The sequence below is a fragment of the Dryobates pubescens genome, chromosome 1 (genome assembly GCF_014839835.1).
Source record: "Dryobates pubescens isolate bDryPub1 chromosome 1, bDryPub1.pri, whole genome shotgun sequence".
In the NCBI taxonomy this organism is placed as follows: Eukaryota; Metazoa; Chordata; class Aves; order Piciformes; family Picidae; genus Dryobates; species Dryobates pubescens.
In genome coordinates, this window is record NC_071612.1 from 53,085,317 (window position 1) to 53,101,012 (window position 15,696).

The 15,696-nt window shown below is 38.0% G+C and overlaps 1 protein-coding gene across 4 annotated transcripts in view; it reads left to right on the top strand.

The window, feature by feature from the left end:
• CLCN3 (chloride voltage-gated channel 3) overlaps positions 1-15,696 on the top strand; it is a 54,004-nt gene that overhangs the window by 32,693 nt on the left and 5,615 nt on the right. For all 4 annotated transcript variants that reach the window (XM_054166004.1, XM_054166020.1, XM_054166011.1 and 1 more), the window contains 8 exons: positions 2,423-2,522; positions 5,679-5,866; positions 6,551-6,673; positions 7,978-8,184; positions 8,612-8,692; positions 9,904-10,449; positions 12,249-12,435; positions 13,782-14,180. In XM_054166004.1, the coding sequence (XP_054021979.1) occupies positions 2,423-2,522; positions 5,679-5,866; positions 6,551-6,673; positions 7,978-8,184; positions 8,612-8,692; positions 9,904-10,449; positions 12,249-12,435; positions 13,782-14,180 (1,831 nt within the window). The remainder of the gene's footprint in view (positions 1-2,422; positions 2,523-5,678; positions 5,867-6,550; positions 6,674-7,977; positions 8,185-8,611; positions 8,693-9,903; positions 10,450-12,248; positions 12,436-13,781; positions 14,181-15,696) is intronic.

Sequence of the window (15,696 nt, forward strand, 5' to 3'; positions counted from 1 at the left end):
TACTTGAATGCTGTTAAAAAGCACTTATTTCATTGATACCTACAGTCCTGCAACAGCATTAGAAATTGGAGGGGAAATCGTAATTTAATGGAGGGGGAATAGCTTGCCATCATCCAGGTGACATACTAACAGTACCGTGTTGGGTTTTGTTTTGTTTGTTTTTATGTATGCTAGTATATTTAAGGCTGTTTTCCAGTGTAGATATACTTGTACCAGCACAATAGTGGTTATGGTGGTAGTGAGCACCAGTGTATATTGGTTTTACACTGACACAAGTGTGTCTGTGCTAGTGCTCTGTAGTGCTGTGTTTGTTTGAATTATGCAGAGTGACAATTCTCTCATCTGAAACACATCATAGCTTAACAAAACAGTGATTTAAATATGTGTGGTAAATGTCCTTTCTAGTCTCCCATCACAGAACTTGCCTTTTGTCTCTCCTCTATTGATCTCTTCAGAAGATCTCCAAAGTTCAGGCTATTCATTTTTATCAGTTTTGCACTAGTTAAAACCCAAAACATTCAGAATTGCACTATAGTGCTTTTTTTAAGGAAAAGATCTGAGAACACACAGCTTGTTTGAATGCTTTTAATGGAAAGTAAGGTGTTTTCCATATAATACTTCATAGCTTTGTGTCTGTGGTGGGTTGAAAATTCCCCCCACCATTAAATTTGCCACACCAGCACAGTTCGAAGCAAGTGAAAGCTGTGTTTACAAGCAAAACTACAATGAAATGTACACAATGAATATGTACAAAATATATGGTATTGACAATATTTGCATGTATTTACAACTAATGAACAGTACAAGGAGCCCCCTGGTCAAAGAAAGACCAGGGGAAGTTAATAGCTTCTCCCTTCCTGCCCCTCCTCCCCTTACCCCCCTGTACATAAAAGGAACAAGACACAGAGCAGAGAAGTTAGAACTTAGCCAAAACAATGCAGCCAAGGTCAAGCAGAAACAAGTTAGTATCTCTCCCAGAGCGAAGAAGCGAGAGAAGTGAGATTGTTTTGGTACAACTAGTTTTAGTCCCTTATTTCTTCCAGTGGGATTGTTTAGAACTATGGTTATTTTCCTTTTTACACCCAGTAGTGGTTTGTTTACATTTTACTACTTTCTGTTCAAGATCGGTGAAAAAGTTTTAAAGGCATAGCCTAAAACTACCACAGTGTCCAACCAGTAATTAACACAAAGCAGATGTGTAGGTTAGTATCTAGTGGATATGCCATTGGGTAGAACTCTGAGCCTGACTGTCTTGGCAAGGGAGATCACGTCTGGAAGCAGGTTATCTGGAGTGAAATCTCCCAGCTCTAACTCATTTAAATGTCTGAGACTGGAAGAGTCAGGCAACACAGTTCAGAGTTAATAGTCACAGCCCTGTTGTGAAATCTATAAATACGTCCTAAATGGTAGGAGAGTATTTGGCCATGTAATGAAAGATGTGGAAAGAAGATGGAGTGAGTGCTAGTTCATGGCGGTTTTGAAAGACATGCTCCTGTAGAAACAACTTTTTAAAATTAAAAATGTAGAGGGGAAACTCTATGTGATCCTGCTTTAGTAGAGGGCTTGGACTAGATGATTTCAAAGGTCCTTTCCAATACGCAACATTCTGTGATTCTGTGCAGTATTTATTTGCTTTAGGGGTGGTACTTTTTTCTAGGTTTCCGTGTGTAGTGTTGTACTTTGTTGGTTTGTGGTTTGTTGTTTTATATTTTTCCTTTCTGTTTGTTGCATATACTTTCTGCATTCTTTTACAGCATGAGAAAATCCTCAGAATAGGATCCAATTACATAATGGAGGTTAAATCATAAAACAAGTTAAACACAATTTTCAGCTAAGTGTGCAAAGTAAAGTAAATAAGGCTAAAATAAGAACTACTATTTTTTTTCAGTACAGTAACTTTAGATGTCATTAGTAATAGTTGTCTATAAATGTTATAAGGCAGTTAAGCAGTTTCTGGGTTGGTTTTATTTTTATGGGGGTTTTCGTCTATAATTAAAAGAAAGGTGTTTGTATTTGAAATAGGAGTTTAGGAATTTGGACTACATGGAATGGCTTATTAATAGCACACAAACAGTTTACTTGAGAATAAAAAAATACTTATATTTAGAAGATAACTAATTTTGCAATTACATGTTTTAGATGTGTATCACTGACAGTATCCATTTATCTTAAAAATGTATTTCCTCGTTTTTAGTTCTTTAAAACAAACAAGCTTAGTTTTTTCTGTCAGTTGTTTAACATCTGAATAACCAAACTAATTTGTCTATGTAAATCAACAAATATGAGGAGAATACTTGGAGATTAAAGAGAGGGTATATTTGCCTGCAGCTTGCATCATGTGATTTGTATGACATACTTTTTTTTCCCCCCTCCTATTTATATTGCGGAAATATGCAAGTACACATGCAATTTCTCTTTGCAGATTAACAGCAAGAAGAAAGAATCAGCATGGGAGATGACAAAAAGTTTGTATGATGCGTGGTCAGGATGGCTAGTAGTCACACTAACTGGTTTGGCATCAGGTAAATTAAAACCCAGGATTTTTCTTATATTTGTCAGCAAGTGTAGTTACTGTGCTTTTCATTTGTGCCTTATCTACCAGTCTGGATAAGAGCTGGTTCAGATTACTGCTATACTTCCATGAGGGAAGGAAAAGGTTGACGACCCAATTTACAGGTGTTAGCACATTGAGGGGAGGTTTTGCTAATTAAGTGGAAAACCAGATCCACCCAAAATTTAGTGAGAGTTTCCCAAAGTTACTGATCTACCACCTACTAAACTACCAATATTATTTAGTGCTGTCATTGGGAATGGTGTTTTCTCTTTCTGTTAAATGCTGGCGTTTCCCTCTAGGATTTCTTGTGAAGGTGTATTAAGTGGTTCAGTTCTATGAATTTGGTTTGGTTTGGGAGGGGTTTTGTTGGTTTGGTTTGTTGTTTGCTAGGAACTTTACTGGTTTCCTTAGCTTATTTCATGTGGACCAAAAAGCTGATAATATATGTAGTTTTGGTAAACACACTTAGTAAACATGTTATACATGAGCAAAGTCTAGCTGCAATTTGATTTCATACCTTCCTAGAGGCTGTTACACAGAAAATACTAGCTTTAACAGGCAGAGTATATTGGCTTCTGCTTCTGCTCTTTAAGGTGTTTTAGAATGGGTTTACAGCAAAAACCACCTGCTAGTTTGTGGGTCACCTGTCATGCAGTGCTGCTTTCTTTCAGTGTAGTCTGGAGTGACCAAAATGTGCAGGAGTGAGAAGTCAAAAACACTGTGCAGTTTTTCCACAAAAGTATTTCAAACAAGTCTTTGAATGCTAGGAAAATTGGTTTAGCTGCAGAGTATGGCTATGCCTATTAAAAAGGCATGGTAACTATCTAATTGCTACTTAACCACTTTGACAAATCACATATAAATTAATATATATGCAGAGTTTGTAGCTTGTTTATGCACCTCTGAATGTACAAACTGGGAGTATATAATTACTGGAAATTGCTTGTAGTAATTTGTGTTTTGTTTCCACACACACATACACACAAGAAACTGCTATGTATATTGACATTCCTTTACTGTATTTCTGAGCACCAAAGGGAGCAAACTCTGACCATGAACATTCTTGGTTTTTTTCAGTTTCAGTTGCTTTCTGTTATATATGTCTAGTGAATCTGAAATGGTACAGCCTTGGTTTCAGATAGGGAGATCTTATGTTTATGCATTTCAAATAATTTTGTTAAAATTCCATTTTCCTGAAGTATTGCCTTTGAATTTGGCCCAACATCTCAAATGGAGGATCTGCCAAGATCAGTAAATGTAAATTAGTAAATCAGAGGTAATTCTCTACTACCAATTTGCAACAGTAAATTCTAGTTATCTCTAGACAGCTATTTCTAGAAGTGATTAATACTTTTAAAAAAACTCCAAATTGTAACTAATTAACAGTTGTACGTGTTCACAAAAATATTGACTTTGGAAGTAGTTTTTCAGTATAATACTGCCAGGAAAAACTGTTCTGCTATTGTAAAGTAAAAAGGATCTTAAACTATTTTTAAAAAAACCTTTGAAGCAATTTTGGGAGTAGTGCCTACTACTTAAGGACTCTTCAAGAAGTGGTTGCAACACAGAATGCCCCTTAAGCTTTGAGTTTATGAACTGCTCAGAATAGAATAGAATAGAATAGACCAGGTTGGAAGAGACCTTCAAGATCATCATGTCCAACCTATCATCCAACACCACCTAATCAACTAAACCATGCAACCAAGCACCCTGTCAAGTCTCCTCCTGAACACCTCCAGTGATGGTGACTCCACCACCTCCTCAGGCAGCCCATTCCAATGGGCCAATCACTCTCTCTGTGCAGAACTTCTTCCTAACCTCCAGCCTAAAGCTCCCCTGGCACAGCTTGAGACTGTGTCCTCTTGTTCTGGTGCTGGCTGCCTGGGAGAAGAGACCAACCTCTGCCTGTCTACAACCTCCCTTCAGGTAGTTGTAGAGAGCAATAAGGTCACCCCTGAGTCTCCTCTTCTCCAGGCTAAGCAACCCCAGCTCCCTCAGTCTCTCCCCGTAGGGCTTGTGTTCCAGACCCCTCACCAACTTTGTTGCCCTTCTCTGGACTCGTTCCAGCAAGTCAACCTCCTTCCTAAACTGAGGGGCCCAGAACTGGACACAGTACTAGAGGTGTGGCCTAACCAGTGCAGTGTACAGGGGCACAATGACCTCCCTGTTCCAGCTGGCCACACTGTTCGTGATGCAGGCCAGGATGCCATTGGCCCTCCTGTCTGCCTGGGCACACTGCAGGCTCATGTTCAGCCTACCATCGACCAGTACCCCCAGGTCCCTCTCTGCCTGGCCGCTCTCCAGCCACTCTGACCCCAGCCTGTAGCTCTGCATGGGGTTGTTGTGGCCAATGTGCGGAACCCGGCACTTGGATGTGTTAAGTCTCATGCCATTGGATTCTGCCCATCATTCCCCCATATCTATAGTATTTGTTACCTACAGTAGGAATTTTACATGCTCACCATGTTGCAGAATGATGGATCACATTACTGTCATCAGAGTTTATTTGGTGGAGTTTTTTAATGTTCCAAAGTACTGTTGAAGTGAGTTCTGTCAGAAGATCTATTGTCTCTTTCACCACAAAGTGTGTCAGTCCTCTTCTGATTCTTAACTCTTAGTTTCAGTGGGCTGTTGGAGAGCTGTGGCTTAGTTTTAAAAAAACAACAACAAAACAAAACAAAACAAAAACCAGAAAAAATTAACTTGGGAAATATACAAGGTGCATGAGAGTGCATGAGAGTGATTGCCCATTGGAATGGGCTGCCTGGGGAGGTGGTGGAGTCGCCATCACTGGAGGTTTTCAGGAGAAGACTTGATGGGGTGCTTGGTGCCATGGGTTAGTTGTTTAGGTGGTGTTGGATTGGTTGATGGGTTGGACGCGATGATCTTGAAGGTCTCTTCCAACCTGGTTTATTCTATGTATTCTATGTATTATTAAATAGTAATCTCACTATACTGTAAATAGGACATACTACTGGAAATCAGTAATATTTTAAATGGCATCTTTTTTTTAGGATTTCTGTCATTTCACTTTGTATCAATTAACACCACACTTTGCTTCATTTTAGCTGTTTGTGTTCCTCCTGTTTAACAGAATATTAACACAAAACTGTTTCTACAACAGGGGCATTGGCAGGATTAATTGACATTGCTGCTGACTGGATGACTGACTTAAAGGAAGGCATTTGCCTTAGTGCTTTGTGGTTTAACCATGAGCAGTGTTGTTGGGGTTCAAATGAGACAACATTTGAGGAGAGGGATAAATGTCCACAGTGGAAAACATGGGCAGAACTAATAATTGGGCAAGCAGAAGTAAGTATATATCCATTTTTCTGATAGTCTTGCTTAACAGCTCAACAGAATACGGAAAGAAGGCAATGGCCTTAAGGTTAGGATACTAAACAGAGATTTGGGTTGTACAGTCTGCTCCACTGTTTCAGTGTTTGAATTTATTAATAGATTATATAGTAGTAAATAAGCATTTTGTGCACTGCATGGGGGCTTGGACTGTTTCAGGTGTAAAGTATAAGTTAACAACTGTTAATAACACAGGAGTCTCTGTTCGTGATCATAGCTATACATTAAAAAAAAAGAGAAAATGAAAGCTGTGGAATCCTTTGATATCAAAGAATAGATTTGTTTTATTTGTTCTACCACAAAGTCTTTAAATAAAAAAGAGTTGTTCAGTGTTCAATAGATTTTAGCAGTTATTAGCTATTAAACATACCTGTGCTGTGTTTATTTTTCCTTTTTAAGGTCAAGTGTTAGAACACTTCCTGCCTTGTATAACCCAGGTTTTGCTGACGTGTGGGTGTCATGACTTTATGCTTTTCAAACAAAACTCATCTCCTCCTTGCTGAGTAATAATTACTGTCCCTCAAAATGTGTACTGAGTGTACATGCACAGCAAGAAGACTCCTGGGTTATTTTAAATGGTGATTTTGCTCCTACCTGTAATCTGTATTCTGACAAATTTTCTTTTGTTTTTGTTTCTAGGGTCCAGGTTCATACATAATGAACTACATAATGTACATTTTCTGGGCTTTGAGCTTTGCCTTCTTAGCAGTTTCTCTGGTGAAGGTATTTGCTCCCTATGCCTGTGGCTCAGGGATACCTGAGGTGAGGTCTAATTAATATATACATTATAGATGTTTCATATTAATGTGGAAATTCCTGCTGCTTTACAGGGTCACAGGGGAGGCAAGAGAGAGTGCCCTGTAGCTTTAATGAAATACACTAATACAAGTATTCCAAGTCGAATAATGTAATTGTACCAATTGTTGCTGAGAAAATTACTCCAAATTTCAGAGTATGTCCTAAATGTGTAGATTTTGCTGCACACCTGTGTCCGGACTACTCTTTAAGGAGCACTTAGCTTAAGAGAATTCTGAAGAGTGATTTCCAGACCTCCTTGCAGTCTCCACCCTCCCCACAGTGACAAGAGAGCAGTGATTCATGGACAGAATAGGGGTCCGGTGGTATAGTAATTGATCTTTTGTATTGCACTGGCTGTAATAGCCTTAACTAGCACAAACAGTCAGACAGTCACAAAGTAAAATGTGTAGTATTCTCAAAACCTCATTGTTGTTACAATTGCTGTCCTCAGCTGTGAACAGAACAGGAGGGGAAAATCTGACATTAGAGCCCAGTCACTCTTCAGTTCTCCAGTCACTCTGTAAATATTTCTTTATATATGTGTATCCTACAAGTTGAAGGACAAGCTCTGCCTCTGAATAAGCCAGAGTAGTTCTTTGCCATTGTTCCAGAAGCAATTTCATCCTAAATTGTTTTCAAATTTTAGCTGACCTTTACTTTCTAGACACAACTGCCCAGTGTTTTGTGTACATGTCCTCCTTTCCTATGAGAACTGTACTATTTCCTACACAGGGGCATATTTTCCAGGATAGTAATATGACAGTGTTAGGCAAAATAATATCTTAGAGAAGTGGCACATCTTTTCTAGTGGAAAAAGGCTGATCTTTTCCACCTTTATCTCAGGGTTTCTACTGTTGTGTTTTGATGCAGAAAGGAGAAAACAGAGAGGGGTACAATTGCTCGAATGTGATAATGCTATAATAGGTGACCTTGACTGTAGTTTTTGCAGGTATACTTTTCCTTCAGGAGTTTTATGACTTCCACTTAATAATTTACATCATAAACCAAAGAATGTAATCTTAGAAGCTACTGGAGATTAACTTTCCACTAAATGTAGTTGATAATGTTGTTGTCCTGTCTTTTAGAGTAAGTTACAAATGGAAAGCCTCTGGCAACCAAGTGGTCTCTGAACAATACATGGTTTAAAGTGTGATAAAGTTAGTCATGTCCAAAGGCTATTCTTGAACTTATGCAACAAAAGTTATAAAATTAAAAGTGCTCTAAAGAAAGCAGAATACAATACAGAAATTGTTTTTTGTTTCTTCTAGATAAAAACTATTTTGAGTGGCTTCATCATAAGAGGTTATTTGGGGAAGTGGACTTTGATGATAAAAACAATTACTTTAGTCTTGGCTGTCGCATCAGGTTTGAGTTTAGGAAAAGAAGGTCCCTTGGTACATGTTGCCTGCTGCTGTGGGAATATTTTTTCCTACCTCTTCCCAAAGTACAGCACAAATGAAGCTAAAAAAAGAGAGGTAAGTTCTTGTAAAAGCATTTCTAAAATGTATTGAATATCCATACCTTTTACAATTATTTGTTTAAAATATTTGTTCTTGCAGACAGTGTTTAGGCTTGCATTATCAATAGTTATTTATTGTGTTAAGAGCACTTTATTATTTCTAGTATTAGCACTTTCGTGGACTCCTTTGAGTGCTTCACTGGGGAGGCTTTAACCAGCAGCCTTGGCTTCCTCATGGCTGGTACCTGGTCAGTGGCTGAGGAGGCCATGCCTTAAGAGCATTCTGATGCACTTACTTGTTGCTTTTCTGTTAGCAGGTCTGTGTGTTCATGATAGAAAGATGGAAGAAACTGATCACTGTAATGAGATTCTGTTCTTCATGTTTAAAGCATATCACAGGCTGCAAAAAAAACAATGTTCACAGTTGTGGGTTTTTTTCCCAGGTATTGTCAGCTGCCTCAGCAGCAGGGGTATCTGTAGCCTTTGGTGCCCCCATTGGTGGAGTCCTTTTCAGTCTGGAGGAGGTGAGTCAAGAAATGGCACTGAAGGATCGATAGTTTAAAAAGTCTCTTTTAGTATGAATAACCTCAAACTCCTTTAAAGCTACAGAATCATTCTTAAGAAGGGAATTATGTTTGGACCAACATGTTAAAGTCAAGAATCCTCTTAATGGCAAACTTCTTCCTTTGGAATGTCAGCTTTACTTTGTTCTCAGATATATATTTCTGGAGAGGGGCTGAGTCAGTCAGTAGTTACAGGTTATCTGCGCCTAGAGATACAGCAGATTTTTATTCTAGGAGTGTAGTCTAAAAAGATAAATAAAATTGAGCCTTTTCAATTTTGAAAAAGGTTTTGGAAACCTATTCAGTTTTGTGAAGCAAGTTTTTAAACATAGTTTTTCTTAACATTTCAGACACCAAACACTACTGAATATGTTAATTATTAAAAAGGCAAATATGGTATAAAACTGACCTCCTAGGCAACCAAACTTAATTCTTCAAAGAATGTTTCATATTAAATTAGTTTTCATTAGTTGTCTTCAAACTTCATAAGAATGTTATATAGATCATTAGCATTTTTAAAGAAAGCAAACATTCTAGAAGTCTCTGAACTAGAAGTAAAATATTCTGTCAATTATAACTTTCTGTTTCAGTGGGGGATTTTGAGGAATTCCTTTGGTGTCAAAAAAATTCCAAAAAAGCTCAGAAGAAAACTCTTGCAATTCAAGTCAGGCTGTGTGGGGCTTTAGCATGAAATGGCTTGTTCTCTTTTGAGGATGAATACATTTTTGTCAATGTTTTAATTGTACTTCATGAAAGTAACACATCTGCTAGAAACTTTTCAGTGTGGCTTGAATGGAGATGAAACTGTATTTACAGGAAATTTGAGAGAGCAACTAGTACCCAGTCTGGTTCTTATCAATGCCGGAAAGAGATGCTTATAAACATTAATTACTATGCATTGTTTCTCAAGAGACTTAAACCAGCAGTGGTTTCAACAGTGGTTTCGACCGCATATTCAACACTGCTACATACTGACTTTAAAACTGGTAGAGGTATGAATTGTTGTAGAGCTTTTGAAAAATGTAGTATGGAGCTCCTGTGGTCCAAGTGAACAGTATTGATAATGTTCAGCTTACACTATGTGAGCAGCAGTGCTCTAACACATGCATGAAATGGTCTTTCCAGGATTTTTAGTGTAATCACTAATAATTGTCATCTGTTGCCTTTTGCAGGTCAGTTACTATTTCCCACTGAAAACTTTATGGAGATCATTTTTTGCTGCTTTAGTAGCTGCATTTGTTTTAAGGTCCATCAATCCTTTTGGTAATAGCCGCCTAGTTCTTTTTTATGTGGAATACCACACTCCTTGGTACCTTTTTGAACTGCTTCCTTTCATTCTTCTGGGAGTATTTGGTGGGCTCTGGGGAGCATTTTTCATCCGAGCAAACATTGCATGGTGCCGTCGACGTAAATCTACGAAATTTGGGAAGTACCCTGTCCTGGAGGTTATTATTGTTGCAGCAATAACAGCTGTCATTGCATTCCCTAATCCATACACAAGGCTAAACACCAGTGAGCTTATCAAAGAGCTCTTCACAGACTGTGGGCCGTTAGAGTCCTCCTCCCTCTGTGACTACAGAAATGATATGAATGCAAGCAAAATAGTAGATGATATTCCTGATCGTCCAGCAGGCACTGGAGTCTATTCAGCTATATGGCAGTTGTGTTTAGCACTCATATTTAAAATAATCATGACAGTCTTCACCTTTGGTATCAAGGTAAGTGTGAATGCAGTGATTATTATTGCCTTTGTCATTTTCCATCTCTCAAAGCTGGCAGCTTTATTTGTAGATATTTTTTTTTTATGTGTAGTTCTTTAAACAAACAAACAAACAGAAAAGTCTTTTTCCTGTTAATTAGTAAGCAGGTCTTGTAGGAAACAGTATTAAGTTTAATTAAATTCAAACTAGCTCTGTCGTAGTTTGGGCTGGGTGCCCTCTGCTACAGGGGTGTTTCCTGTGTCCAGAAGTCCATCCCAGTGGGTGGACTCAGGAAATTAGGTATTTCTACCATAATCCCTTGCACCACTATAAATTTTGCGGTGGGGTCTGGTACTTCCTCTTTCCTTCCCTCTCCGAGACTTGGTAACTGGGGGAGAGATCTCCCGGCCATGGGCCTGATTGGGCCCAAGGCCACAGGGGGATGGGCAGTCTCAGGCCTGGCCAGCTGAGACTAGCCCAGCAGAGGGAGTGGGAAGAAGGAGCCCTGGGGGTTTTGCATGCACCCTCAGGTGGGGATGGGATCTTTCTTTGTCACTGCGCTTTGGGTTTTATGTAACATTCACTGCTTTCTATTTAAACTTTCATCACTTTTGCAATCCGTTTGTCTGAGTCGTTATTTCTGCCTGTGGTGGGGAGGGGATCTGCCCCAACCCATTACAAGCTCTTTGTTCAGCTGAACAGAACCCTGTGCTAACTATAACAGAGAGCAGTAACTGTGTGGATGGATCAGTGTTTACATGGGCCTGCTTCAACAATAAGGTTGATTCTAAAATTTCCAAGTGAAACAACCACTTAAGTTCCTTGATCCTGTTATGTGGAGAAAAATGAGGCTAAGGGGAGACCTTACCTGTCTCTAAAACTACCTGAAAGGACATTGTAGCAAGGTGGATGGAATCACTGTCCTTGGAATTGTTAAAAAAAAGGTGTAGATATCATGCTTTGGGACATGGTTTAGTGGTGGACATGGCATTGTTAGGTTAATGGTGTGACTCAATGGCCCTGGAGGTCTTTTCCAACCTATTATTGATTCTATGATAACAGCCATTTCTTAAATGAATCCTAACTCCTTGGAGGTGCTGATAGAAGCAGAATTGCAGTAATATTTACTAAGCCATGTTGGTGGCTATGTGGCCTTTTCAGGTTTTAATTAATAATGGAAAAAAACAATTTAAATAACTAAAATTACAGTAGGAACTGATTTTACAGTAATGTGTTATCTGCTTTTTGCAATGGGAGTTGTCCTGCTTTTTTCTCTCTCAGCGTATTTAGCATTCTATATATAGTCCCTTGTAGAGGAAACTGCAATACAGTAAGCAAAGCTTCTTTAAAAATTACCTGTATAGTGGGCCATCTAATTTATAGCTGTGTCAGGAACCACTCTGGGAAAGCAGTCTGATGTGCAGAGCTTGTTTAGTAAGTGAATGTTGACTCAGATGAACATGAGGTAATACAGGAAGACTTTTCAGTACTAGTAGCATAGCTGATATTTGACACACATGGTTAAGAGTTGTGTTGCTGGCATTGAAAGTCTGTGGTCCTGTATTGATGATAGATTTGCTATTAAATACACTGTAAGATAACAAATGTGCTCACAAAATGGATTCAGCTAACTGTGTTAATCAGAGGTATCAATAGCATTGTGGTTTACTAACCTTGCAGGATCAGTTTATATGGTTTTAACCTGACAGTTTGAGCATTCTCATCTCTTTTTGGAAAAAAACAATAATTTACTTGTAGAACAATGCATCATGTATGTTCCCATTAGCATGACAGCAGGTTTTCTGGTTTTGTTGCAGGTTCCATCTGGGTTGTTCATACCTAGTATGGCAATTGGAGCAATAGCTGGAAGGATTGTTGGAATTGCAGTGGAGCAGCTGGCTTACTACCATCATGACTGGTTCATTTTCAAGGAGTGGTGTGAAGTTGGAGCTGACTGTATTACACCTGGTCTTTATGCCATGGTTGGAGCTGCTGCATGCTTAGGTAAATAAAAATATTTAAAAGTAATTATCTGATTTCTTGTGTGTTGCCAAAATAATGATTTAAAAATTAAAGGAAATACAAATGTGTGCTGTTTTGGAACACCTTCTCATATGCACTTCTCTCTCTTCAGAATAGTGCATTCAGATCTCTACATGAGACTGTCAGAACTTTGTGGTCTGAGGAATAATGTGTAAAACTTAAATTCTTCTGTTTCTCATCAATAATACTGTTTGGCTTTTTTTTCTTTTCTTTTTTTGGTATCAAGAGGTGTGACTACTATATCAGTCAGAAAAATCAGTTTCTTGAAATGTAGTAGAGAATTTGCAGAGTCAAGTACTGTTGAAATTATTAAAAGGAGGGGACATGATAAGCTGCCAAGTCTATATGAAATGCAAAATATGTTCTTGCAATTAGTAATCCACACAAAACTTTCTGAAGTGTCTAATGTCTTGAGTCCAGCTTGAGGTACCTTTAACAAGTCTGATTTATCAACAATTGAAAATCAGCTTCATGGACAGAGGCTTAACTTGGATGTCTGAACTATGAGAAGTTTTTGAAGGCCTTGTCTTGTCCTGCCTTATAACTTCATTGCCTTAGAAATTAAACTTAAAAGCTGTTAGTATGGATTCCACAGAAAAGCAGTTTTACTTAAAGTGCATTTGAGCAATCAAACTCGTGGCACTAATTTAGTTTTTGTAGAAGTTGTTCTGGTTCACGGTAGTTCAACATCAATCACATTTGAATGCACCGAAAGAAAGATCATATTCTTTTATTGAATGAAGATACAGCATCAGAAACCTTGGCAGAAAAACACAACCTGAATATTAACAAAAGTGAAATACAATCACTCTTGTCTGCCATTGTCCAAGAAAGATTTCTTGTCATCAGTCAGAATTCTCTTTAGCTTTTATTATTCAGCAACCGTGTTAAATTCGTAATCCTCCGGACAGTGTAGCTGTTGCATTCTACCTGTGAATTCCCTGCATTAGTTCTATTCTTCTTCTAAATTCTTATCTTACTGGATTTCCTTGCATTTCACAGTATGTCTGACCTCAGAGAGGTGTGGAGAAACACATCATTCTGTTCCTAGTTTATGTGAAATAACCACACATATTTCTCAAATTCCTTTATTTTCCCACTTTCTAGGAAAGTTCTCTTTTCTTTTTTTAACCTCTTAAAGTTGTCTTTATTTTTCCTGAATGCTTCTGTTTGTGTTATACAGAATGATATTTGTCAGATGACCTTTAATGGCGAAGTTATATTTGTAGTTCTCAACAGGAAGGCAGAAAATTCTGAATTTGTTATTATCTGATACTAGAATATTTTGGCTACTGTTTTTCTTGCAGGTGGTGTGACAAGAATGACTGTGTCCCTCGTAGTTATTGTCTTTGAGCTAACAGGAGGGCTGGAATATATTGTTCCTCTAATGGCTGCAGTCATGACCAGTAAGTGGGTAGGAGATGCCTTTGGTAGGGAAGGCATCTATGAGGCACACATCCGACTGAATGGATATCCTTTCTTGGATGCAAAGGAAGAGTTTACTCACACAACCCTGGCTGCTGATGTTATGAGACCTCGAAGAAGCGACCCACCGTTAGCTGTTCTGACGCAGGATAATATGACAGTTGAAGACATAGAAAACTTAATCAATGAAACCAGCTATAATGGTTTTCCTGTTATTATGTCAAAAGAATCACAGAGACTGGTGGGCTTTGCTCTAAGAAGAGATCTAACTATTGCAATAGGTAATTATCTTCCAGTATTACATGCTCATGTATGCCAATTTCAATGCTTTTATAACTTAAACCAGAAATTACACTGTAAACTTATTTCAGGTTCAGATACCTCATGCTGTCTCTTCCTATATTGTAGTATATGATGATCTTCAATAGCAGGCTTTGAAAGAGCAGAAATGTTATTCTTTCTGTCATAAAACCAGAAGCTGACATATTGAAGTAGACCAAAATGATCTAATCTGGTAACTTCATTTGTTTCAAGGCTTTTGCTAATATCTCTTTTCCTCCAATGGTACTACACCAATGTTCTTGACATTGAGAGTTCAGATTTTAGAACTGCAGGATCCTGTAAGGGTTAGTGTCCAGGTAATTTTTAATTTTAAAGGTATATCATACTTCTCTCTGACAGTATGTTACTTACTGTTGTTATAACAACTAAGATTGTATTATGAACAGAGAAGTGAAACACTGATTATTTTAATTTTGTATTTTCCAGTTTGCTTGTGTAAGGGAAGTTTGGCTCTCAGTGCATGAGCACACAAGGCCTGCTTGGGCCTTTTTGATCTATGTGTTAGAACGTGTGTGATATTTGTAACAATGCTTTGTGCCCTTGCAAGAAGCACTCAGTAGATTTTTGAGGATAATCATAACCAAATTATTTAAAAGTAATTGTTATGTAAGAAAATGTTACAAAACTCCTATTTAGTGCACCTTAAGCTATTTTTTTTTCTTTTTTTCCCCTGTCATTTGTAAGATTTTACATTGACAAGGTACACTTGTAAGATTGTGCATTAACAAAGACACTTGAGAAAAAGATGCAAAAGTCTCCTGAAGCTTTAAATTCTTAAAGTTTTGTGAACACAATATTGTTTACTTGAGTGAAACTCCTCCCTGTGGTCTTAATACTGTGGACACTGCAGTGTTTTGTTATGTGGGGTGTATAGGAATGACCAAAATTTGGAAATTATTATAGGCATTATGCTAGTTTAAGTTTGCATTTACTTAAGAGTAAATGGGGGAATGGCCAAACACTTATCTAATAATAGACTTCCACAGGTAAGACTCATTTCAGCTGCTGAGATTCTGCAGAGCAAGTTGCTCTTGGATTTTGACTGGCTTAAAAGAGCTGAAAGTGTTCAGTACAGGGGGGGATGCGGTCGTCACCAAGGGGATGAAAACATGAAAAGGGAAAAGAACCAGTTCACAAAAAAAAAAAATTCATTTTAAACAAGGAAGAAAATATCTGCAGAGTGGTCAGAAATGAGCTTCTTGGTTTCAAACAAACAATAACTACAGCCACTAGACTCATAACATGACTGAGACTGTCTTTATTCTGGACTGTTTCGTCAACAGCCGTCTATGTGTTTCCTGCATCTTATTTTTAAGGTTTTTACCACTTTACAGTAATACAAGTTATTATTGGAGTGAGAGAAGTAGTGTGGTAGATAACATTTGTAGTCTCTGCACAAACAATTCTTAGCAATAAACCAATGGCTGTGCAAACACATCAAAACAACACATAGCA